Raw genomic sequence first — 25,246 nt, forward strand, 5'->3', positions numbered from 1 at the left:
ATTAGAGAAGGGGGAGGGACTTTCTTTGATGTCTCGCCTATAAAAACACTAATCCTATCAGATCAGGGCCCCACCCTTATGACCTCACTTTATCTTATTTACCTCCTAAAGGCACTCTTTCCAAGTAATCACACTGAGGATCATGGCCTCAACATATGAATCTGGGGGAGGGGAACACAACTCAGCCCATAACAGGAGCTTATAGAAAACTGTAAGAACACAGATGAGGGCATAATCGCCTTGTCTAGGTAAAGAAGGCTCGGCGATGACTTGGTGTGGATTTTGAGCATGTGGGTATCAGTATATGTGATTTTGGTAGCCCCAGTTTGGAGGCTCTGGTGATCTAGCAGTGCTGGGCAGTCTACAAGTGACTATCGTCCCATGTAAAAAGAAGAGGTCTCTATACCACAAGCTTTCTGTCAATCATAACTTTATTCAGTGATATTCTTAGGCCTCTGATACTATTTTTATATGTGTTAACAGCTTTTCTTGATGGTAGAGTATGTCACAGGTTTCCAGATGTCGCTCAGCCTTTGCTGCAAAAGCCTCTGTATGTCTCCTGCTGAGGGGATTATTTCAACGATTCAGTAACTGTCAGATTCAGAAGTACCGTACTTCACGTGGCTCCAGAAATAAGCATATGTGTTTCTTTGCAATAGTGAGGTGTGTAAAATGAGTCATGGGCTTGCTCAAAAGGGTGTTCTGCCGCTGTTGTCCCTGTCTTTGGCAGATAGTATTTGGGGACCCCAGGCTCTGTGAACAGCTAGGGCTGTACTGTCCTCATTGATAATATTATGTGGGGTACTATTCTCAGAAAAAGGAAATGTCCCAGAAGTTTTGAGAAAAGTAACCACTCCTTTCTTTATACTTGTCACATTAGGTTTACATTTCCCATTTGGCACCTGGCCTTTGGGGCTTCATTAAGACCTATCAGGGTCAGTTTCTTTAAGGTAGGGAGAGAGTCACATTGCTCCCTGTTCTAACCTCACTTGGGAGTCCATGATGGCAGTATCCCAGCAGTGATCACTTTTGGATAAACCAGTACGATTGTTATGTATTAAAAATAAGCTTATCGGGGCGCCTGGGTGGCTCAGTCGTTAAGCGTCTGCCTTCAGCTCAGGTCATGGTCCCAGGGTCCTGGGATCGAGCCCCACATTGGGCTCCCTGCTCAGTGGGAAACCTGCTTCTCCCTCTCCCACTCCCCCTACTTGTGTTCCCTCTCTCACTGTGTCTCTCTCTCTCTGTCAAATAAATAAAATCTTTAAAAAAGAAAAAAAAAAAAGCTTATTCTACCGGCACTTTGTCTGCCCAGTGGAATTCAGTCTCTCTGTAATGCACTGCCCTGAGTCTGGCTATTCTCCCCTTGGTATAAGCCAGATAATGGCCAAAGCAGAATCCCAGCCTCTTGCCCATAAGAGCTGCTACCCTCAAGGAAATGGGGGCAAGGCCTTGAGGAGGGAGGGTGCTTGGAGGGTTTGCATTGAAAATAGTGTTCCCATCTTCAGGGCCAACAATTCTGGCTTTCAAAATAAGGAAAAAGTGGTAATATGGCTCAAGTCAAAATGAAAACCCTCTTCCTTTCTTTGACTGCTCTAGTTGGGGAGTTAGTTTTCTGTTGCTTCAACAAGTGGTCTGGAGGACACCCCTGTGATGGTTAGGGCCATTGACAGCACTTGATCAAAACTTGACAGCTTTTCTCCCTATCTCCTCCCTTTCCCCTCCCCACTGAGACTCTGTTTAGAGGAGCGTTTGTGAGACAAACTCTGGGCTTACAAACATTGAAACAGCTGCTCTCCCAGCCCCTTGACTGCTGTACTGCTGCAGTCACAGTGCTGGAAGTCTCTGCCGAGGAGGGTGCAATGTCTGGATCTCTGCTGTTCCCTGTTAACATAAAGGCAGTTCATTACAGGTTTTGACCCTACCTGCATTCTCCCTCCCTTACAACATGCACATTCATCTCTTCTCCTGGTATTACTGCTGCCAGAATGCAAACTTCGTCTCTCTGTCATCTGAGCAACATTCAAAAGCATTCCGCCCATTTGTGAATTATTCCCTGACTCTTGATAGGGCAGTGTTACAGGTCCTCTGCCGGCAGAAGGGAGCAGTTCGACAAGACCTGAAGACCCAAGACTTTCAGAAGCTGTGACGAGCAGACTAGGAAGCCACAAGACATTGTGATCTGAGTGGATGTCTTAATAAGCTTTTAGATGTGATTTGGCCAGAGTTGGCAGAGGAAGCTCAAGGGAAAAAGGCGAGTAAATCGTTGCAGACCCACTGGGCGTGACAACCCTAGGAAGCTAATGATCTCTCCAGGAAAGAATTGACAGCAATTATCCAGCAACAGAATACCATGTAGAATGGGGAGGACAGACCCCCGGATGTGAGTACAGTCTCTCTTCACTACAGGGTTTTGAGCAGTAGGAGCAAAGCGAGTTATTGTAACTGATGGTGCTCCCTAACCACTGGTTCTGGGTGCCTGTGGACTGTCTCTGGGTGGGCTGTGCATAATGTCCTGGCTGGGACTTTTGTTTGCCAGGTCTCTTCTAGAATATTTTGTCTGTCAGGAAACTGAATGTAGTGGTTTGGGGATATTGGTACCAGGAGACTTTGTTGTAAATCCTCAAGAAAACAGCAAGAGCAAACCTCATAGACCTTTTGCTATAAAAAGAAAACAGATTGCATCACAGACCAAGCAGCTGTGTGGCCCTCTGGCATTCATGATGAGAGAAAAAAAAGCATTGGCAAATTGGAATGCAGTGAAAATGGGGCAGTGGGCTAGAGAAAGGAGGGAAATCTTTCTTAGGAAGCTAAATACTTTCTGGATTCAGGAAGCTCATTGAATATTTATGATCATGGATTTATTTCATTTCTGCTTAAAAACTGGCAGCATGTTTGCATTTAATGTTTTTCTCTGGAGCCCTGTGAAAGTGAGCATTGTGACAAAGAGGGATGTGATTGATAGATGTGGGGCAGAAGAAATTCCTCACCGCCAGCCGTGGGAAGTGTCTTGAATGATAGCTGATCTATTTGGAAGAGGAGGCTCAGATTTAATGAGGGAATGGGGCTGCTACAGCCTGGGGATCCAACAGGTTGGCAGTGGAGTTTAACTCATTGGTTGCAGACTGGTTGCCACCTCTTTATTCGTCTTCCTCCCCCACTTCTTGTTGGGGGACCTCTATCCCCCTTATTCCTCTCCCTCAGCCCGACTCTGCCTGGCCCGATTTGTTAGTTCAGAGGTGTCAGACAAGAAGCTGAGTATCCCCTTATTCCAAAAGGTGGAGGTGTAGAAAGGAAGCCAAAAAGAAGACTCAGCCACTTTGATCTCTTCCCACCACCCTGTGTGTAAATGCAACTGTAGGTGAATGCTGGAGGTCCTACCAGCAAGCCTATTACTGGATTTAAATTGAGAATGAACTTGAGATGCCCAAGCACAAAGGGATGATGCTAGCTGCAGACTGGTAACTGGAACCTTGGATTCTGTTCCTGATTTTGCAGGCAGTTTTCTGTGCAATTCTAGTTGGGGGAAGTATCCAAAATCCTATAAGCAATATGTCCTGGAGCTGCCCTGTGCCTCTGGCAGGCTGTGCATTGGCCATGGTGGAGGGGGTCGGGTGGAGTGGGGTGGGGAGTGGGGAGTGGGGAGCATTTCATTCTTAAGTAGCTGTAACTGAAAAGCAAAAAAAAAAAATTAAAAATAATTTTTAAAAATTCTGTTTGGCTAACATTTCTCAACTGTAGTGTTTTTCTATCTTAAAAAAAAAAAGGAATAGTAATGTGTGCTGGATTTACAAAGGGCTGTTTACCAAAGGTAATTATGTAAACAAGGCTATCTCAGAAGACTGCAACCATGGCAATAGGTGTCTAAGAGCTGGATTTATTGTCTGGGACAGGAGGGGAGTGGCTGTCCATGTACTGTGGGCTTGCTGACCCACACATCTGTTGCTGGGGAGACTGGACAGCACTGCTGGTCTGCAGCTCGTGACCTCGGCTGATGGGCTGCACTGAGTTTGCAGCAAGGACATCTCTGTCTATCCCCAGGAGCTAAGCTCTGAAGTAAAATGAGTGAAATTTTAGTCACGATAACAGTATCTGTATGAACTGGGCCATTGTAGTTGAGACATTCAGATGCCCATTGCAAGAAAAGTTTGGGTACAGGAAGGTGGCCATTGAGTGCGCAAAGATAACAAATGAGTAAATGGAAGAATGTGGTTGTGGAGGGAGAGCATTTAGGAAGCCACAGCTAATATTGTATTTTCCTGCCTTTTGGGGCTGGAATGCTTTTGCAGTATTGGGGCAAACAGAACAGAAGCTCAGTATTATTGGTTTGAAGGTACCACAGATCATCTGAATAGAGAGACAATGTATCCAGTGTTTACAAAAACAAACCACTCTAAACAGTGGAACGGTCTGGGAAACATAAAGCCCAAACTAGTTTCTCACTGGGACCCTGGGAATCTCCAGTAGCATTTCCAGCTCTGTTTCTCTGCTTTGAATCTCAACATTACCCTTTCACTGGCTCATTCATTCAACCAGGGTTTCAGGTGCATCCCAGGGACCTCTGACCGTGTTAGCCACGAACAGAGGAGTCCTCTGCTTTGGAGCATCCCTTCTCCAGGTTTGTTGTGCTTTCAGTGAGCAGAGCAGGGTGGATTGGTTTGGTTGTTTTTTTTTTTTTTTTAAGATTTATTTATTTGAGGGGTGAGGGACAGAGGGAGAGAAGGGAGAGAGAACCTCAAGCAGACTGAGCCCAGTCGATCCCAGGACCCTGAGATCTTGACCTGAGCCGAAATCAAGAGTGAGTTTGGGCCACCCAGGTGCCCTGAATCCTTTACTTTTGACATAATTACCAGTGGCTTTGGTTTGCTGTAATGGTGGCCCAGGGCTACTGATAGGAGTCAGTCTTTAAAATTCTGTCCATTTGCCATTTGGTGGAAAGAAGAGGTTAAGTTTACTGCTAGCTACTACCTCCAGACCACTGCTCTGAGTGGGGCTTCACATCCTAGAGCTGGTTTTAGTAGGCCTTTTATTTCCCATTAGGCACAGAAGCAACAGAAGCAGCCCCTCCCGGTGCAGTTGGCAGCGCGCACTGTCAGTGGTTCTAGCATCCTTGTTGTTCCCAAAGGAGTTGTTCTGACAATAATTGGAACTGGGAGATGGCCCGGGCCTGTGCCCAGCTCTCCATCTGTCCCAGAACTCAGGAAACTGCGCTGTTTACAGTGAGGCAAGGATGAAGCAAAGGAACTGCAGTAAATGCTGGGACAAAATCCCAAGGATCTAACCCACTCCTCAGGGTCTCCGTGGGGTGTGATCCACAGGCACCTTCACCTGCCAGCAGAAGCAGCGTGTTAGCTGTGGTGGACCCACAGAACATGGTCTAGAGGCCCTTTGAGATCATACATGGTATAGTTACCTGCCAAAGACAGGCCTGGAACCCCCGTGATGTGGATGGGATTATAGCAGGTCTCTGCTACCTAGGATGGAAGTGCAGAGCAGACCTCACGGTTTTTGTTATAATCCTCTGGAGAATGTCCCTGAAGCGGGAGGAAGGGAGGGAGATTGGCACATTCTGCTGCCTTCTGTTTCCCAGTTCAGGGGCTTTGGTGTGCAGAGTGTGCTTCGTGCTTGTCCTGTCTTTACCCAGCTTCTGTCCCCTGCCATGAGCCCTCAGCAGATGCCCTGAGATCAGAGAGAAGACGTGTGGCCCATCCTGTGTGCTGAGTGGTGCTGATGGCAACTTTGTTTTGTAATCCCTAGGTCCTGAAGATGGCATAGTAATAACAGAGGCACCTTCTAAGGATCGGGAGCATCTTGACCCGTGGGAGCCTGCCCGGGCCAGTGGCACCGTGTTGAGCTGAAGGAACTTGTCTACTGCGTTCCTGAAAACCTCTTTCTCTCCTAATTCATGAGCCAGCAGGATGCGGTCGCTACACTTTCAGAACGCCTTCTCATAGCTGCGTACAAAGGCCAAGCAGAGAATGTGGTTCAGCTCATCAACAAGGGCGCCAAGGTAGCAGTTACCAAGGTAACAAGAAGGAAAAAAAAAAACACTTTAGCCATTCCCTGGGAAAAAGCTTACCTCTTAATAACCATTGTCTGTACAACTGTTGTGTTTGGTTTGAAGCTTTCATAGAACTGGCTTCTTCTTTTTTCCAGTGATGACAGTTGGGGAGAGGGAAGGGGGATTAAAATGCTTTCAGTGCTATCTTTCAAATGGAGTGACTTGTAATTAGCATTTGACAGTCTTTAAAATCACAGTGTGGCTTTTTCTCACCTACTTCTTTAGCTAGATGGATAAGAGATCTCTCTGGAGAAGTTGGGGTACAAAAACTTATTGGGAAGAATGTTTGTACAATAATTACATTAGACCAACCTGTGGACAGGGCAGCCCATCTGCTGTGCAGAGCCTCCCTGGTCCCCTCTGTACAGTGACAGGCTTGGACCAGACGACGGCCACCATCTCTTTGGGCTTTCATTTCATATGGGTCAGTAAAAATGTATGGTGAGCTTTGGAGAACATTGCTTACCCCCCACCAACAGATAATACCATGGGAGACGAGAGAACATACTGGCCAATGGGCAGTTTTGTAGCAAAACGGAGGAAAGTCAGGCTACAGAGTTAGGTGACAAGTTAAAATACAAAGAGGAGATAATGCTGATGGAAAATACTTATTGAGCACTTAGTATTGCTCTCAGGACTTTACAGTCCTCTAGACGAGGTTCTTTTTTTCATCCCCACTGTAGAGATGAGGAAACTGAGGCACAGAATGATATAAGTAACTTGCTCAGGGTCCTTCAGCTGTTGAGTGGCAGAATTGCTACTTGTACTTGCAGAGTCTGGCTCCAAAGCCCACCCTCCAGGCCACCCCAGATAGAGCTGTGGTAAGAAGCAAAGTTTAGTTTTCAAATGGTAATGTCTGACCACCGGTGGCAAAGATTGGCCACATTTTCAGTTACTCATATGCAGTCTCTGTATTTCATGATTCTGATGTGTGCTTTTTTGGCATCACCAAGCAAGCAGTTTAACAGTTTAAGGTCTCGTCTCAGTCCCACAAGAGTGCCTCCCTGCCCCCCCCCCGCCCCCACACAGATGCAATTGCCAAATACAGGTTATCACCTGTGCTTCTAACCAACTGGTTATAAATCAAAGGTTCCCACAACTCCCTCCTTGGGTTCGATTAATTTGCTAGAGGCAGTCACAGAACTCAGGAAGACATTTTGCTTACTAGATTACCAGTTCATTATGAAAGGATATGATATAACTGAGGATCAGCCAGATAGAAGAGAGACATTAGGGCAAGATATGAAGAAAGGGGCACAGAGCTTCCAGGCTTTCTGAGTGCGCCACCCTCCCAGCACCTCCATGTCTTTACCGACCCAGAAGTTTTCTGAATCCTCTTGGGTTTTTATGGAGGCTTCATTGGTAATTACTGATTGACATTCAACTTCCAGCCTCACCCCCCCTTCCCTGGAGGCCAGGGGTTAGGACAGAAAATTTAACTCTCTAATCAAGGTTGGTTCCCCTGGAAACCAGCCCCCATCCTTAGGGGCTTTCCAAAAGTTACCTCATTAATAAAAACTCAGGTGGTTGAAAGGGACTTACTATGAAGAGCACACTTCTTTCACTTTTTTGGATCTGGAGCTATTTCAGGAACTGAGGACAAAAGACCAACTACTGTAACAAAAGATGCTCCCATTGCTCTTATCACTTAGGAAATTCCAAGGATTTGAGGAGCCATGAGCCAGGAATGGGGACTAAAACTAAATATATATTTATTATAAAGACATTCCAGGCTCATGGATTAGAAGAAAAAATATTGTTAAAATGTCTGTACTATCCGAAGCAATGTACACATTCAATACAATCCTTATTAATATACCAACAGCATTTTTCACAGAACCAGAACAAACAATCCTAAAATTTGTATGGAACCACAAAAGCTCCCAAATAGCTAAAGCAATCTTGAAAAAGAAAAACAAAGCTGGAGGCAATCAGAATTCTGGGCTTCAAGTTATATATTACAAAGCTGCAGTAATCAAGAAAGTATGGTACTGGCACAAAAATAGACACATGGGGTGCCTCGGTGGCTTAGTCAGTTAAGCATCAGACTCTTGGTTTTAGCTCAGGTCATGATCTCAGGGTCATAAGATCGAGCCCTGCATCAGGCTCCACGTTCAGCAGGGAGTCTACTTGAGATTTGCTCTCTTCCTCGCCCTCTGCTTCTCCCCATCCCCACCCCCCCAAATAAATAAATAAGTCCTTAAGAAAATGGACATATAGATCAATGGACCAGAAAAGAAATCCAGAAATAAATCCACAATTATATGGTCAATTAATCTTCAACAAAGGAGGCAAGAATGTACAATGGGAAAAAGACTCTTCAACAAATGGTGCTGGGAAAACTGGACAGCAACATGCAAAAGAGTGAAACTGGACCACTTACACCATACACAAAAATAAATTCAAAATGGGCGCCTGGGTGGCTCAGTCGTTAAGCGTCTGCCTTCGGCTCAGGTTATGATCCCAGGGTCCTGGGATCGAGTTCCGCATCGGGCTCCCTGCTCGGCGGGAGGCCTGCTTCTCCCTCTCCCACTCCCCCTGCTGGTGTTCTTGCTCTCGCTGTGTTTCTCTCTGTCAAATAAATAAATAAAATCTTAAAAAAAAAAAATAAATTCAAAATGGATTGAAGACCTAAATGTGAGACCTGAAACCATAAAAATCCTAAAAGAGCACAGGCAGTAACTTCTTTGACATTAGGCTTAGCAACTTCTTTCTAGCTATGTCTCTTGAGGCAAGGAAAACAAAAGCAAAAATAAACTATTGGGACTACATCAAAATAAAAAAGCTTTTGCACAGCAAAGGAAACAATCAACAGAACTAAAAGACAACCAACTGAATGGGAGAAGATATTTGCAAATGACATATTCAATAAAGGTTTAGTATCCAAATATATAAAGAACTTATAAAACTCAACACCCCAAAAACAAACAATCTAATTTAAAAATGGTCAGAAAACTTGAACAGATATTTCTCTGAAGAAGACATGCAGTTGGCCAACAAACACATGAAAAGATGCTCATCATCACTTATCATCAGGGAAATGCAAATCAAAACCACAATGTGATAGCACCTCACACCTATCAGAATGGCTAAAATCAACAACACAAGAAACAATAAGTGTTGGTGAAGTTGTGGAGAAAAAGGAACCCTCTTGCACTATTGGTGGGAATGCAAACTGGTGTAGCCACTGTGGAAGACAGTATGGGGATTCCTCGAAAAGTTAAAGATAGGACTACCTTATGATCCAGGAATTGCACTATTGGGTATTTACCCAAAGAATACAAAAAACACTAATTCATAGTGTTTCATGCACCCCTAATGTTTATAGCAGCATTATTTACAGTAGCAAGATATGGAAGCAGCCCAAGTGTCCATGGATAGATGAATAGATAAAGAAGATGTACACACATATAGATAACAGAATATTATTCGGCCATATAACAGAAGATTACATATATATGTGTGTGTAGATGGATAGATAGATTACCAGGGGTGGGTGAGTGGGGGAAAGGGTAAAATAGGTGATGGGAATTAAGGAGTGCACTTGTCAGATGAGGTATGGAAATGCTCAATCACTATATCACACACCTGAAACTAATATAACACTGCATGTTAACTAATAATTAAAATAAAAACTTAAAAAAACAGTAGGTTTTACTTTAATTTTTATGTTGTACCTACACATAGATTAAAGTGTCAAATATTTTTACTATGTTTCTCTTCCATTTCTGAGTCTTCATAGCCAACTACATTCAAGTCTTTTGGGTATTTTAGTGTTTACATTCACGAATGATATGCTGATACTGCTCAATCTTGATTTTTCCATTTTAGGCATTATCTGTTGATGTAACAATATAAAAACGGATGGTCTAAGATTTAACTTTCTTTTCCCTGCTCTCACATGTGCATGTCTACCTTCTCCAATATAGTTGTGTCATTACTTAGGTGACATCAGCATTCGGTCTTTACATTAAGTTAACCAGTTTATTTATTTATTTATTTTAAAGATTTATTATTTATTTGAGAGAGAGGGAGAGAGAGAGAGCAGGGTGAGGGTCAGAGGAAGAGAGAGAGGAGGAGAGAATCTCAAGCAGACTCCCTGGTGAGCACAGAGCCTGAGGTGGGGCTGGATCCCATGGCCCTGAGATCATGACCTGAGCTGAAATCAAGAATCAGACGTTCATGGGCACCTGAGTGGCTCAGTCGGTTAAGTGTCTGCCTTCAGCTCGTGTCATGATCCCAAGGTCCTGCTCTGCGGGGAGCCTGCTTCTCCCTCTTCCTCTGCCTGCTGCTCCCCCAGCTTGTGCTCTCTCGCTCTCTCTGTCAAATAAATAAATAAAATCTTAAAAAAAAAAAATCAGATGTTCAACTGACTAAGCCACCCAGGTGCCACTTAACTAGTTTATTTATAGCTGAACCATGTAGAGTGTACTATCATGTTTCCTTTTTTTTTCTTTGTAATAATTCCTTTACTCTGATGTTAATAATTGTCCTGTATTTGTTTCCTTAGTTTTGTATGTGCATATCACAAATTATCCTAAAACTCAGTTGCTGATCTGCTCTCTGGATGTTCAGATGTGTTAGGTAGTCTTTCCACTGAGTCTCTTTGAAGAGATGTTCTCTGGAGCCCCCTCCCCTATTTCAGTCTGGACTGGTGGCCCTTCGGGCCTTCTGACAAATGTCACTCTTCATATTATCCTAGGGATTTCGCTTACCACTTTCATATATGTTGACCTCCTAGTGTCTTTTTCTTTCTTGGTTTACTCCCTTGGTTTGATGTGATAAACCCTCTAGTACAGCACTGTTAAACGGAACTTTCTGTGATGGTGAAATGTTCTATATCTGTGCTGTCTAAAAGGGTAACGACACATGGTTATTGAGTGCCTAGAATGTTGCTAGTGTGGCTGAATTTCAAATTTAATTTTAACTAAAGTTAAAATGCCACATGTGGCTGTTGGCTACTGTATTGAATAGCACAGCTGTGATATCTTCCTGAGAATGAGTGGATGGGAGAGGTTGATCAACTTTAGACATAATCTATTGCCCCTTTCTCTTCCATACTGTCTCAATCTAGTTATATCACAATCTTGAGCAGATTCATAATTACTGTGATTATGTAATTGCTGTTCATTGGTGAGCCAAGAGTTGTAGTATAATTAATTACATTTCCATTTTTATATAACTTGCTGTTTTTCCTGGACTTGATAATTGCCTTGATTTTTTATTTGTTTAGTTTTATTTAAACTTATAATTAAGAGTTCCCTCTACCGTCCAACAATTCTGTAAAGCAATTCTTAGTACAATTTTCCTTATTGCTTAGTACAAATTTCCTATATGATTAATCCTATCATGTGTTTGTCAGTTTTATTCTTTTCCTTGAGATACCCTTTCTGGACCCATCCATCTTTCCATTCCGGTTTGATCTGTGTTGCTCTCTAGTTCTGCTTGGACAGAGTCATCCTGAAAATTCCTTTCACCTCTCCCCTGTGCTAGATCCCATTTGCTGGAAACCATATCACCCTTACTTTGGTGGTGCATGTGACTGGTAACTTCTAAAGAAAGGGAACAGGAAGATAAATGTTTTGAGAGTCTGCATGTCTGAAAAAATATCTTTAGTCTAACCTCTCACTTAAATGACAACTTGGTATCAAACCTGAGAATTATTTTGCCTCAGAACTTTGAAGGCAATATTTTATTGTCTTGAGCTTACGGTGTTGCTGTTGGGAAACTCAGTTTATAGATTCTTCCCTGCAAGACCTCTTGAAAGGCATTATGTACACACTCTGTCCCTATAAGGCCTGCTAATTCAGAACCTGGCTCAGGCATTGCCTCTCAGAGAAGTATCCTGCATGGAACTCTCTCTCCTCTCAACTGGTGAAATGCTGCCCATTCTCTCTGTTTCTCTAATAATTGGATACTGCTGGTACTCAGCTCTTCCCACCAGACTATCACTCTGACTTGGGTCTGAGTTTATCTCCCACATCTCTCTGTGCTTGGCACAGAAGAAGAGCAATGGATTTGGAATCCAAAGACCTTGGTACAGGTACCTGCTCCACTGCTGATTAACTACTTGTTAATGTGGCCAGGGTTTCTTGACTTCCACATTATTGACATTTTGGGCCACACAGTTCTTTTTGTGAGAGTTGGTCCTATGCATGGTAGAATGTTTAGCAGCATTTCTGGCATCTACCCATTAGATGCCAGTAGTACCCCCCTTCTCCCTAGTTGTGACAATGAAAAATGTCTCCAGAAATTGCTAAATGTCTCCTGGGGGGCAGAATCACCACTGGCTGAGAGTCAGTGATGTAGGCAAATTTCTTCACTTCATGAGTTTCAAATTCTTCACCAAAGTTTTTTTTTAAAGACCTTATTTTTTTTTTTAAGTTTTGTTTGTTTTAGAGAGAAAGAGAGAGAGGGCATGGGCAGGAGGGAGGGGCAGAGGGAGAGGGAGAGAGAAACTTAAACAGACTTTGCATGACCCAGGCACCCCTTAAGATTTTATTTTTAAATAATCTCTACACTCAAATGGGACACAAACTTCAACCCCAAGATCAAGAGTCACATGCTCTACCAGCTGAGCCAGCCAGGTGCCCCAAATTGCTCCCCAAACTTAAAGGGTTTCCATGAGGACTAAGTGTGAGAACATGAGTTGCCACAGTTATAAAATCTAAGTGGGCACAACATATGAGTGCCGAGCACGGGATTCATACAATAAGGCTCATGTACACTGAGTGAGGGGAATAGTGTTGTTGAGGGTAAAGTGCTTGCACTTAGATAGTGCTTCGGAGGTGCCAGCTACTCTTGTAAGAGCTATTCGGTGATTGAATGTTTCAAACCTCACAACTTCATTATCCTCATTACACAGATGAGGAAACTGAGGTAAGACGAGATTAGGTAACTAACCAATCCAAAGTTTCATTTAGAAAGTGTTAGAACTGGGCATTCGGCGGCGGCCACTGAGCAGATCGGACGTAACTTGAACGCGCACCTCGCTTCGCTTCCTCTGCAACCATGTCTGACAAACCCGATATGGCTGAGATTGAGAAATTCGATAAGTCGAAATTGAAGAAGACAGAAACGCAAGAGAAAAATCCACTACCTTCAAAAGAAACGATTGAACAGGAGAAGCAAGCCGGCGAATCATAGTGAGGCGCGCGCCGCCAATATGCACTGTACATTCCACAAGCATTGCCTTCTTATTTTACTTCTTTTAGCTGTTTAACTTTGTAAGATGCAAAGAGGTTGGATCAAGTTTAAATGACTGTGCTGCCCCTTTTCACATCAGAGAATCTGAACTACTGACCAGGAACCCCAAGCCTCCTTTCCATCTGCCTGTCTGGCTGGCAGGGAGGAAAATAACGTATGCTCATGAAGGAAGAAGCTGGGTGGGACGACCAGTAACATTAAGTTGGTCCAAGGTATCTGGCAGGCTGTACAATGCAGTTTAATCAGAGTGCCATTTTTTTCTTCGTATGATTTTAATTATTGGAATGCACAATTTTTTAATACGCAAATAAAAAGTTTAAAATGTGAAAAAAAAAAAAAAAAGAAAGTGTTAGAACTGGGATTCAAACCCTGGCCATCTGGTTCAGAGTCTTTGCTCTGAGCCAGCATGTTTCAACTGTGTAGTTTATAACTTTGGATTGTGAGTTTCGTATGCGCTACTTCTTGTTAGAATATTTTCCTTGGCATCTTGCACATGGTACATATAATCTGCAAAATGTTTTCCTGCCTTGGGACCACAGGTATTTTAACAAAGCAGTATCCTAATAATGGTATTGCACATGGATGTAACATTTTACACTTTGCAAATTATTTTCGCATTCGTGTTGCTCAGCCCCAGAACCCTGTGACATACACATATACAGATTTTTCTTTTAGAGTTGTGAGGAAATGGGAGGCCCCCAAAGGGGAGTGACTGGTACAAGCTAGAAAATGCCAGAGCTGAGACCAGAACCAGGATCTCCTGGCTCCTATGCAAATGTCCGCTTTGTTACACCAGGGCTTTGACAAGGGCAGTGTCTTCTCTTCTCATGGAGATTTTACTTGGTAGCTAATAGTGTGTGGTTGTAATACCTTATTCACCAAGTAGGGGTGGAGTTATGCACAGGACAAGTCCTCAGAGTTAATGGGGTTGGGAGTTGGGAATTGGGTAGAAACTACATGTAAAAATTTATAATTCATGTTTTAAGAGGCTCACTAAAAACTCTGATTAGCCATTTGCACAATTTTCATATTTAGACCAATTATTTTTCATGTTGTATTGAACAACACATTTTCAGTTAGAAACAGGTAACTTGACAAGGACAGTGGGTATCCTGAGTCAGACACATCCCTGGAGTAAATTGGCTGTTAGAGATGGAAGCTCAGGATCTCCCAGTAATTTGGCTCCTGACCCCCTTACTTCTGTGCCACTGTTCTCACCAAAGTCACCTGTTATCTCACCCATCCAGCAAGTATTAATTGAGCGCCTGCTTTACACCAGTGAGCAAGACAGGGAGAAAAAGTCTGTTTCTCTTGGGGAGCCCAGCTAGAATTCGCATGTTGCCCGCCCTCCCCTCCATGCAGCTCCCCTGGCTCCCTGATGCTCTGCCTCCTGGTTTTCTTCTCTGATACTGCCTCCTCCATCTCCTTTTGCTGTTTCTGCCTCCAAAGCTGTCTTTCCTTGGGGCTCTCAGCCCTCTTCTGCTCTCACTCTGCATACCCACCTTGACTTACCAGCTCTGGCCGGGCACCCGTTCACCTCTGTCTCCTGATGCACCTGTTGAGATGCCCTCATGGGCATCTTTGTCTGAATGATGCATGGGTGTTTCACAGCTACTTCAGATCTGAATACACAGCACTGACCCTGTGCCCCTCCCAAAACCCTGTCCTCTTTCCGTGGTCTCTTTGTTGATGGATGGCACCCATTTGCTCAGTCCTCAAGCAGAAGTCCAAGCCACCCTCCTTCTTTGGACTTCTTCACATCCCTCCCCTTATACAAGTTTCCGGTGGCCCAGCACCGCCCCTTCTGCCTCCTAATTTTCTCTCTCCTCTGTGCCTTTCTAGTTGCCCCACTGATGGATTGTGCCTGAGATATTTGGTACTAAAACAGAAAGCAGGATTTTTTTCTTTACAAGAAAGCCTTGGTTTTATGTGAACGTATTCTCTCCATAGTTAAATCACATTTTAGGTAAAAATCTTTCCATACCACTTAATTTTATTTCAATACCAGTAGGTATTTTGCTGTCTGAATAAACCCTCTGCACCTCATTGCCAAGCACTGACCATGTAGCAAGAGTGGTGAGCCTCTAGCAATCCACAGGCAGAGGGTCTTTCTACAGAGCTTTTAGGAAGCTGGTCCTTGGGATGTTTCACTGCAGCTTTTGTTTCCTCCAAAGCAACCAGACAAAGGTTATTTGATGTAACTTTATTTAAGAAGAAAAATGGCTTTATTCGTAAAATTAATGTTTACCAGATACCCACTCGATACCTACCACTACCTCTGAGGAATGACATAGGGATTTAGACAATTAAGAAGTACAGATCATGGCCTCAAGAAGTTTGTTCAGAGAGGGAGCCCCCAGGGTTTACCGCAGAGTGAGCAGGCAGAAAACTCAGGAGGAGGCCACATGGGGGTGCTTTGTGGAGGTAGGGGAAGAGGGGCCGGAAGCAAGGAAAAAAGAGAACTAAAGGTCATATATAACTGTATATGTATATGTAATGTACATGTAAATGTATATGTAAATTTGCATATTTGCATATATTTATGCACAAAGAAACTGGGAGAGTTAGAACTTATATTGATCAGTTATATCCATTGGTAAATGAAGAAGCCAGGTAGCAGGTGATGTGTACCATATGATGTCATTCGGTTAAAAAACAAATCCACTTCTCTATGCAAACGTGCTTGTATTTGCTTGAGCAGGGAAAAACGCGTAGAACACGGGAGACTGCTAAAGTTGGTTACTTGGTGTGGAAGATGATTAGCTTTGTTTTATAGATTTTTCCATTGTATCATTCCTTTTTTATTCTTTTTAACGTGGGGCATGAACCCACAACCCTGAGATCAAGACCCGAGCTGAGATCAAGAGTTGGATGCTTAACCGACTGAGCCACCCAGGCGCCCCTTGTTCCACTTATTAAAATAAGCATATGTTACCTTAGTGATTTGTCAAACATAAAATCAAGTTGATTGAAGTTGTGTTCGAGTGCCCGCCGAAGCACTGGACCAGTGCTCTGCATATACTATCTCAGTGAAATTGTCCCAGCAGCTCCGAGAAGCCTGTGCTGTTGTCTCTGTCATGCTAGTAAGGAAAAGGACTTGCTGAACATGAAGTAACAGGGTCAAGGCCAGGTAAGCATGGGAAGCAGACCCGGGAGGGAACCAGCCCTGTGAGGCTCCAAGGCCAATACCTAGGACAGGGCTTGCCCCTTTCTCCAGCGCCTACACTGTCCCTGCTCCTTCCAGCATGAGTCCCAGCCATTCCTTCCTGGTTCCTCCTCCCCATCGGTGCACACAGAGAACAAGGCCGTCCTGTAGAAGGGGTTAGGCCAAAGGGGCTTTTCCACCACCAACTCTCTCCCCCATCCCTCTCCCCATGCCACATGCATACCATTCCGAGAGTTTTGTAACAACTTTGAGATTCCCTACCAAGGCTGTGTAGTGTAGAGGGTGCACGTGTGGATGTGGGAACCCGACTGCCTTGGGTTCAGATGCCAGTGCATCTGCCACCTCTGTGGTCTTGGGGAGGTTACTTCATCTCTGTGCCTCATATTGTTGCCTCTGAAATGAGTAATAAGTAATAGTAGCTACCTCATTAGGTTGTTTAAGCAACTAAATCAATATATGCAAAGTACTTAGAACCGTGCTTGGTATCGGATGTGGTAGCCATCAGGAGACGCTGCTGATGCCACAGTGGCCACCTGCTCTGAAGGTCGTGGTCTGAGTAGCAAGCAGTGAGTCCTGAGCAGAGCACACAAGGCCATTCAGTGTCCTCCTCTGAAAAATGAGGATAATTCCAACCTCATGGGGTTGCTGTGAAGATTGAGTAAGATGGCAACTGTTGAGCACAATTTCCGGCATTAAATAAATGACTGTTCAGGCTTTCTTGGTAGAAGTTGAGAGGCTGAGTCTAAAATTTATATGAAAATGCAAAGGCCCTAGACTAGCCCAAGCAATCTTGACGAACAAAGTTGGAGGGCTTTTACTACTTGCTTTCTAGGTTTGCTATACAACTGCGATAATCCAAGACAGACAAGATTAAGAGAATGGAATAGGGAGTCCACAAATAAGTCTACACATGTGGTCAGCTGGTTTTTGACAAACATGCCAAGGCAGTTCAGCAGGGAAAGAACAGTCTTTTCGACAAATGGTGCCGGAACAATTGGACATCTGTATGCAAAAAAAAAAAAAAAAAAGGGAATGTACTGTAGCATGTAGAAATATGAACTTAAAATGGATCATAGGCTTAACTGCAGGAACTACAAGCTATAAAAACTATGGAAGAAAACAGGATAAAATCTTTGTGATCTTGTGTGATGGTTAATTTTACATTTCAATTTGGCTAAGCCATGATGCCCAGATATTTGGCCAAACATTATTCTAGATGTTTCCGTAAAAATATTTTTTAGATGAGATTAACACTTAAATCAGTAGACTTTGAGTTAGGCCGATTATTCTCCATAATGTGGGTGGGCCTTATCCAATCAGTTTCAGGCCTTACGAGAAAAAGATTCCTGTGAGGAAGAGAGTTTTGCCTCCAGACTGCATTTGGGCTTGAGGTGAAGCAGCAACTCTTGCTGAGGTCTGCAGCCTGCTAGCTTACCCTGCGGAGTCTGGACTTGCCAAGCCAAGCCTCCGGGATTGGCAGGAGTTAATTTCTTAAAGTAAACCTCACCACTACCACTGAACTGATAAATACATTGGGAAATGCTATTGAGCAATAAAAAGGCATGAGCTATTGATAGAGGAAGTAAAATAACAATAAATAACATAACATAACATATAACATAATAAAGTAAAATAACATAAACAAATGTCAAAAGCATTATGCATTTGAAGCCACAAAAGGCCATGCACTATATGATTCCATTTGTGTGACATTCTAGAAGAGTCAAAACAATTAGAATGGAAAACAGAGATCTAGGGTGGTGGAAAGGGATTGACTGAAAAGAAGTTGGAAGGAATTGGGGGGTAGGGTGCGACGGAAGTCTATATCTTGCATGTAGTGGTGGTCATATGATGGTGTACATTTATCTAAATACATCAAACTGAATACTCTGAAAAGGTGAATTTTACTGAATGTAAATTATACCTCCAGAAACTTGTTTTTTTTGTTTTTGTTTTTGTTTTTTTGCCAGCAAAAATAGGTTTGTTCAGGAACAGCAGAGAATTACAATTCAGGGCATGAAAGCTATGGTAGAACCACAAGCAAGTCCCCAGAAATTTGATTTCTTAAAACAGCTGCTCTAAATATAATCACTGTTACAGATAAGGAAACAAACTTAAGGAGGTTCAACAACTTTGTTCTCATCATTTATAGGTGTGACTCCTGGGGGCTTTCATATCTTGTCTCCCCATACTAGTCAATGACTATGCTCCAATTAATATAAACTCTAAACTTGTAAAAGATAAATAAATGCAAAGGGTTTGACTGTAGTAAAGTAACTTTCCCAGGCATGACTCTTGATAGTTTTTGTAGAAAGGAAGAGCATGTGGGGCTGGTAGATATTTTCTAGCCTTCATTCCAAAGAGGTAAATGATGTACATTCACGGCCTAGGAAATAGAGCAAGAGTAGGCTTTGCATGCATCATCCCTCCTGCTGCTACTGCCTGGACTTCTTGCTCTTGAACCTGTTTCCCATTAGGCAAAATCCCCAGAAGGGGTCTGTGAGGCCGGCTTTCCTGGGCAGGGCAAAGCAGTGGAAACCAAGGATCTATTTTGTTGTTGTTCATTTGCTTTGTTTTTGATTCTGTGGGTATGTTTTTTTGTTTTGTTGTGTTGTTGTTTAAGTGTGGATGCTTTATTTTACTTTATTTTTAATTTAATTTTATTTAAATTCAATTAATTAACATATGGTGTATTATTAGTTTCAGAGGTAGAGGTCAGTGATTCATCAGTTTATATATAACACCCAGTGCTCATTACATCACATGCCCTCCTTAATGCCTGTCACCCAGTTACCCCATCCCCCCACCTCTCCCCCTCCAGCAACCCTCAGTTTGTTTCCTAGAGTTAAGAGTCCCTTACGGTTTTTCTGGTGTGTGTTTAATATTTGGACTTATTGGAAGGATGTGGGTCTGATCTTGTGTTTGCCAGCCTGTGGGTTTATAGCTGTCAGTCCCCAGTAGGTGGGTGATGGGAGAAATACATGCTTACAAGGTTTTTGCTCAGGTGAAAAGGTTCATTTGAGAGAGAATGTGTTGTGTGTAGCATGCTTCTTACAGAAGACTCCATAAACTTGCTTAAAAAGATATAAAAATTTGGGGGCACCTGGGTGGCTCAGTCGGTTTAGAGTCTGCCTTCGGCTCAGGGTGGGATCGAGCCCCGCATTGGGCTCCCTGCTCAGCAGGGAATCTGCTTCTCCCTTTTCCTCTGCTTGTGCTCTTTCACTCTCTCTCAAATAAATAAATAAATAAATAAATAAATAAATAAATAATCTTAAAAAAAAGGATATAAAATTGTTCGGTTTTTTAATTAAGTGATCCATTGACGTGGTTCTAATACCGAAGATACAGAAGTTGACAAGTCTTTCTCCCATGCTGCCTCCCAACCACTCCGTGTTTCCCTCCTGGTAGATAGCCTGTGTTACCTGTTTCTGGTGGTTTTTTCCTGATATATTTCATGCATATATGTGCAAATAGGTGTATCTCTATGTGTTTCCCTCCTTTTATACAAATCATAGGAAACTATACATAGCCTTCTTCTATGCTTTATTCCATGAACCATAATTGGCTTAAATTTATCCCCTATTGATGGGCATTTAGATTATGGTAATCTTCTCTTATAAATTATGCTGCAGTGACTAACCTTGTCCTAAGGTCTTATTATGCAGTGTGGTTATATCTGTGGAACAGATTTCTCTAATTGGCACTGCTGGGTCAGGGGCATGTGTGCCCGTGGAATTGCTCCACATTGAGGTTGTGCCAGTGGACATTCCACCAGCACAGAGAGGCCTGGAGGTCTGACCCTGTGTGCACTGTGACTAGTGACTCACTGACCTCTTCTTTCTTGACAGCTCCGTCTTCCCTCTTTCCTGGCCCTTTGTCTTCTGAATTTGTCCTGCCTTTCTAGCATTCTCTCAAGGAGCTCTCTGCTGTGGCTAATTTGGCCTCTCTTTTGGCCTTTGTTCCTCTCTGCTTCAGCATGGGTTTCATAGAATTTTTTCTTTTTCACCTGCTCTGGGTTGTGTCTAGGGCCCACTACTGGGAGTCAGGGAGAGAAGCATGGGAGTGGCTGATGGGAGGGGGGGGGGGGGGGGTGTCTCCACACCCCTCCCCTTCCTCACCATCTCCTCAGCTGGAAAACAGCGTTCCCTCCCAAGGCTGCCTGGGACTTTTCACCTCACACCCAGTGGCCCAGTGTGTTCTTACCTCCCGAATGAGGGCTGGAGCCTGCGCAGGGCTGAGGTAGCTCCTGGTCCTGCTCTGGGCTCTTAGATCTACACATTCCATGTGGGGGCAACAAGGGTGTACAGGTACACGTCAGGTCAGACAGAAAGTCTGCTTTTTGTTCTGTAGTAGCTAGAAGAGTCGCCTGTGCGAAGCAAACCTCAACCGGGAGAACTTAGGCCTTTGTGGTTTATCATCAGAAATCATCAGGGAGACTTGACGTATGGTGGTAATTCTGAGCAACAGTTATAAAACAAACACATGTTAAGATTTTATTTAATCAAGTCATGAGGGAACCAGTGTGATGTTGCAACTGGTTCAAAGGAGAGTTCAAAGAACTACAATTGTGTAGGCCATCAGGAAAGTGGAAATAAATTTGCTTATTAGATGTAAAACTGGCCAATATCTATGATCTCTGCTAAACACAATTTTTTGGCATCACACTCCCCATCCTACACCTGAGAGCTGTAAAATAGCTAAAAGACCATGAAGATAACTGGGGAATTGCGCTGTGCATGAGACAGGGCCTTGAGGCCCCTCACCCCTCTCTCTCACCCATTTTTATTTTATTTTAAAATTTCTCTTGTTTTTATTTTTTGAAATGACAAAAGATGTGTAACCTGACATTTACCATCTAAACCATATTTGAGTGTACAATTCAGTGGCATTAAGTACATTCACAGTTTTGTGCAACCATCAGCACCATCCATCTCCAAAACCTCTTTCATTGTCCCAAACTGAACCTCTGTGCCCATTCAACAGTATCACCCCATTCCCCCTGCCCCTGGTCCCTAGCAACCACCGTTCCACTTTCTGTCTCTATAAATTTGTCACCCGTTTAAAATCTTTCCCAAGTTTTCCTTACCAGGAGTGGAGGCAGTGAATCACATTTGCCATCTCTGTGACCTTGGCCAAGTTATTAGCCACCTTGAGCCTTGGTTTCCTTTCTGTAAAATCAACATGACAACACCTCCCTCAGGGATTTGCTGTGAGTATTAAATGAGGTAGTCTTTGCAGAGTGCTTGGTGTAAGAAGGGTATACAAAGATCAATGAATGGTAGTTCATTGTTCCTGTTTTCTCATAGTTACTGTTTTCTCACTTGAGCCCTTGGTCCTCAGAGGCACAGAAGTTCCTTTGGGTTTGTGGTTCTGGGTATGGACCACACATGTGGAGAGCCTTTGAAAATACTGATGCTCAGGTCCCATGCTCAGAGGTTCTGATCTAACTGGTCTGGGTGCAGGTTGGGCTTGGTGGGTTTTCAAAGCTCTAATGAGAAGCCAGATGGAGAACCACTCACGGCTCCAGGTGTCTCCCGAGGTCCCAGAGCGTTGCATGTGGGGTAGAACAACACTCTCTGTTGGGCATTGGGCCAAGGCAGTGGTTAGACACCTGTAAGTCCTGGTGCTCTTTGCAGAACACTATGAAATATTCATCATCTAAATGCCATAATTCAAACTAGAAACATGTTTAATGAGCAGGAAATAAATGTCTGAGATGTGGGAAGTGAATTATGTGGCTTGCCTATGAGACAGTACATGGAAATGTGTTGGGTCAATACTAGGAAAGTCTCAGTGTTAACTTATGATGAGGGGGTTAATTAGGCAGGCAGTTCTAGCAAAGGTGGGGAGGTATTGTCTGGAGATGCTCTTGGAGGAAAGAAAGGTGGACAGTGTAAGAACTGGTACAGCAGGTCAGACAGGAGTCCCAGCAGGAATCTGTGGGGAGACAGGCTGCAATTGAGGAGAGCAAGCCTTAGAATTTTATGGATGGATACTCCATCCTGACTCAAGCATCTGAGGAGGGACTGTTGAGGCTGCCATTGGAGCAGGAGCACCCTGAGTCTCTTAGCTGCTCTTCTCCCCCTCTGCTGCCTCCGGGGAAGTCTCTGGAATGGCGCCTTGCTCTTCAAAGCTTCTTCTCTTTCCTTCATGCCCATGTTTACAGTGGTGTTCAGTGGGGGTGGAGGCAGGCCTGGCCAGTGCGTAGCCCCAGAGGCCCCTGCCCCCTGCCCCCTGCACTGGGCAGTCAGGCAGCAAGCCATCTGCCGTTCCTCGTGCCCACAGTCTGCCCGTGTGGTTTGCAGCAGTCTGCACTTAAAATTGAGGCCTCTAACTAGACAGATGAGTATTTTATAACCCAGATTAATGTGCCGTAAGACCCCTTTTAGTTAAAAAAAACCAACCAAACAAACCCTGAAGTCATATATTTAATAGTTCCTAACCACTCTAGAGGAGACATTGTAAATGTCCTGGTGTACCTGGTTGTCAGTATTTTAAAATCCTCCCTAAATGTCTGTATCTTTTCTGAATGAAATGCATTGGAGGATTAGTGGTTTCCAGGCCAGTAATGGGCCTGTTGCAAGGCTTCTGAGGTATCATCACCTAATCTGTGTTGAGGACTATCATGAAGAAACCACAGGGGGAAGGAGCTTTAGAAACTGCTTACATGCAGTGCAGGTGGTCTACTGATAAACTCCATGAGTCCCTCTTACCAGTTTTCTTCTTTCTCTTAAGCTATAATGACTTAGGCTTCAGAAATTAGTCTAGAAACTTGTTCAGAAACTGACATTTTTTTCTTATCAGTCCTCTCACTGTGTTTTTCGTGAGAATTGGCTGTTGTATGTTTAGGTTGTTGTAAACCAGGATCTAGGGTAATGGGTGAGTGGGTGGCAACTGTGCCTGGTCTTCTTTTAGCCCATGTTTCCATCGATTCAAGCAATGTATAAAGAATTATATGCCATGAGCTGGTGAAATTTATTCCAAGTATGCAAGGCTGGTTCAACATAATCCTCCTATCAACAGATGTCTTAGTTTGCTCGGGCCGCTCTACTGTAATAGTATAGACTGGGCAGCTCCTTATTTCTCGCAATTCCGGAAGCTGGCAAGTCCAAGATCAAAGTATGGGCAGATTCAGTTCCTGGTCAGAATCCTTTTTCTGGCTTGTGGACTGTCACCTCACTGTGTTCCCACATGACAGAGAGAGCTCTGGGCTCTCATCCTCTTTGTTGTTTTGTTTTATTTTGTTTTAAGGGGGAGAGTGCACACAAGCAGGGTTGGGGGGGTCGGGGAGGGGCAGAAGGAGAGGGAGAGAGAGAATCTTAAGTAGTCTCCACACCCAGAGCGGTCCCTGATGTGGGGCTCGATCTCACAACACTGAGATCATGACCTGACCTGAAATCAGAGTTGGACACTGAATTGACTGAGCCACCCATGTGCCTCTTTCTTCCTCTTCTTATAAAGACAATTCCAATCTTGAGGTCACCATACTCACCATCTCATCTTAGCCTCTTTGCTTCCCAGAGACCATGTCTCCAAATACTATCACAATGGGAGTTAGAACTTCAACATATAAATTTTGGGGGACACAAACATTTAGTCCATAACAATAAGCTAAACAAGAAAAATTATGTAATCATATCAACAGATGCAGAAAAGGCTTTTGACAAAATCCAGCACCCATATTTTGTAAAAACAAAATAAAAGAAAACACGTAGCAAAATAGGAATTAGGAGAACATTCTCAACATGATAAAGAGCATCAATATAAAACCTACAGCTCACATCATACTTAATAGTGGAGCACTGAATTCCCCTCTAAGATAAGGAACAAGGCAAGGATGTCTGCTCTTACCACTCATGTTCAATATAGTGTGTAAATTCCAGCCACTGCAATAATGCAAGAAGAAAAGAAGACATACAGATTAGAAAAGAAGAAATAACACTGTCTTTGTATGCAGATGACATGATTGTCTACATGGAAAATACTAAGGAATCAACAAAAAACTAAAACTAGTAAGAGAGTTTAGCAAACTTGCAGGATAGAAGATCAACACACAAAAATCAATTGCATTGCTATATACTAACTGAACATGTGGAAATGGAAATTAAAAACACAATGTCCTTTATAGTCACTTTAAAGGGAATTAAGTATATTTTTAACAAAATGAGTACAGGATCTGAAAAGTTGTAAAAGGCTGGTGAAAGGAATCAAAGGAGACCTAATTAGAGATGCATACCAGGTTCACAGTTAGAAGACTCAACATAGTAAAGATAACAATTCTCTCCATATTTATCTATAGGTTGAATGTAGTTTCTATTAAAATTCCAAGGGTGCCTGGGTTGCTCAGTCATTAAGTGTATGCCTTCGGCTCAGGTCATGATCCAGGGGTCCTGGGATTGAGCCCTGCATCGGGCTCCCCGCTCAGTGGGAAGCCTGCTTCTCCCTCTCCCACTCCCCCTGCTTGTGTTCCCTCTCTCACTGTTTCTCTGTCAAATAAATAAATAAAAATCTTTAAAAAAAATTCCTCAAAGTTTTTTTTTTTTTTTTTGCACATATAGACAGGCAGATTCTAAAATGTATGTGGAGAGGCATAGACTCCAGAATACCTAAAAAATGTATATTGGGAGGAATTACTCTACTTGATATTAAGGCTCAAAATGTAGCTACGGTAATTGAGGAATATGGTATTGGTGGAAGGATAGACACAGAGATCAATAGAACACAATTAAGAACCGGAAAATAGATGCACACAAATATGTTCAACTGATTTTTCACAAAGGCACAAAAGCAGTTCGGTAGAGGAACGCTCCACAAAT

The 25,246-nt window shown here is 43.3% G+C and overlaps 2 protein-coding genes across 8 annotated transcripts in view; both read left to right on the top strand.

The window, feature by feature from the left end:
• ANKRD6 (ankyrin repeat domain 6) overlaps positions 1–25,246 on the top strand; it is a 181,573-nt gene that overhangs the window by 108,909 nt on the left and 47,418 nt on the right. For 6 of the 7 annotated variants that reach the window (XM_025862583.2, XM_025862595.2, XM_025862591.2 and 3 more), the window contains exon 2: positions 5,755–6,022. In XM_025862583.2, the coding sequence (XP_025718368.1) occupies positions 5,903–6,022 (120 nt within the window). In that variant the 5' untranslated portion in view covers positions 5,755–5,902. Of the gene's footprint in view, positions 1–2,212; positions 2,381–5,754; positions 6,023–25,246 lie in introns of those variants that run through there. The other variant, XM_073893613.1, reaches the window with a different exon arrangement.
• Positions 13,003–13,586, top strand: LOC112816209 (thymosin beta-4). Its single transcript, XM_025862618.2, has one exon. The coding sequence runs from the start codon at positions 13,070–13,072 to the stop codon at positions 13,202–13,204; it is 135 nt and encodes a 44-aa protein (XP_025718403.1). The 5' UTR covers positions 13,003–13,069; the 3' UTR covers positions 13,205–13,586.

The sequence above is a fragment of the Callorhinus ursinus genome, unplaced genomic scaffold (assembly GCF_003265705.2).
Source record: "Callorhinus ursinus isolate GAN/ISIS: 27379988/994484 unplaced genomic scaffold, GSC_fseal_2.0 scaffold6, whole genome shotgun sequence".
Classification (NCBI taxonomy): domain Eukaryota; kingdom Metazoa; phylum Chordata; class Mammalia; order Carnivora; family Otariidae; genus Callorhinus; species Callorhinus ursinus.

Bases quoted from the DNA above. Each gene is read 5' to 3' on its own strand.
- LOC112816209 (XM_025862618.2), top strand. From the start codon at position 13,070: ATGTCTGACAAACCCGATATGGCTGAGATTGAGAAATTCGATAAGTCG.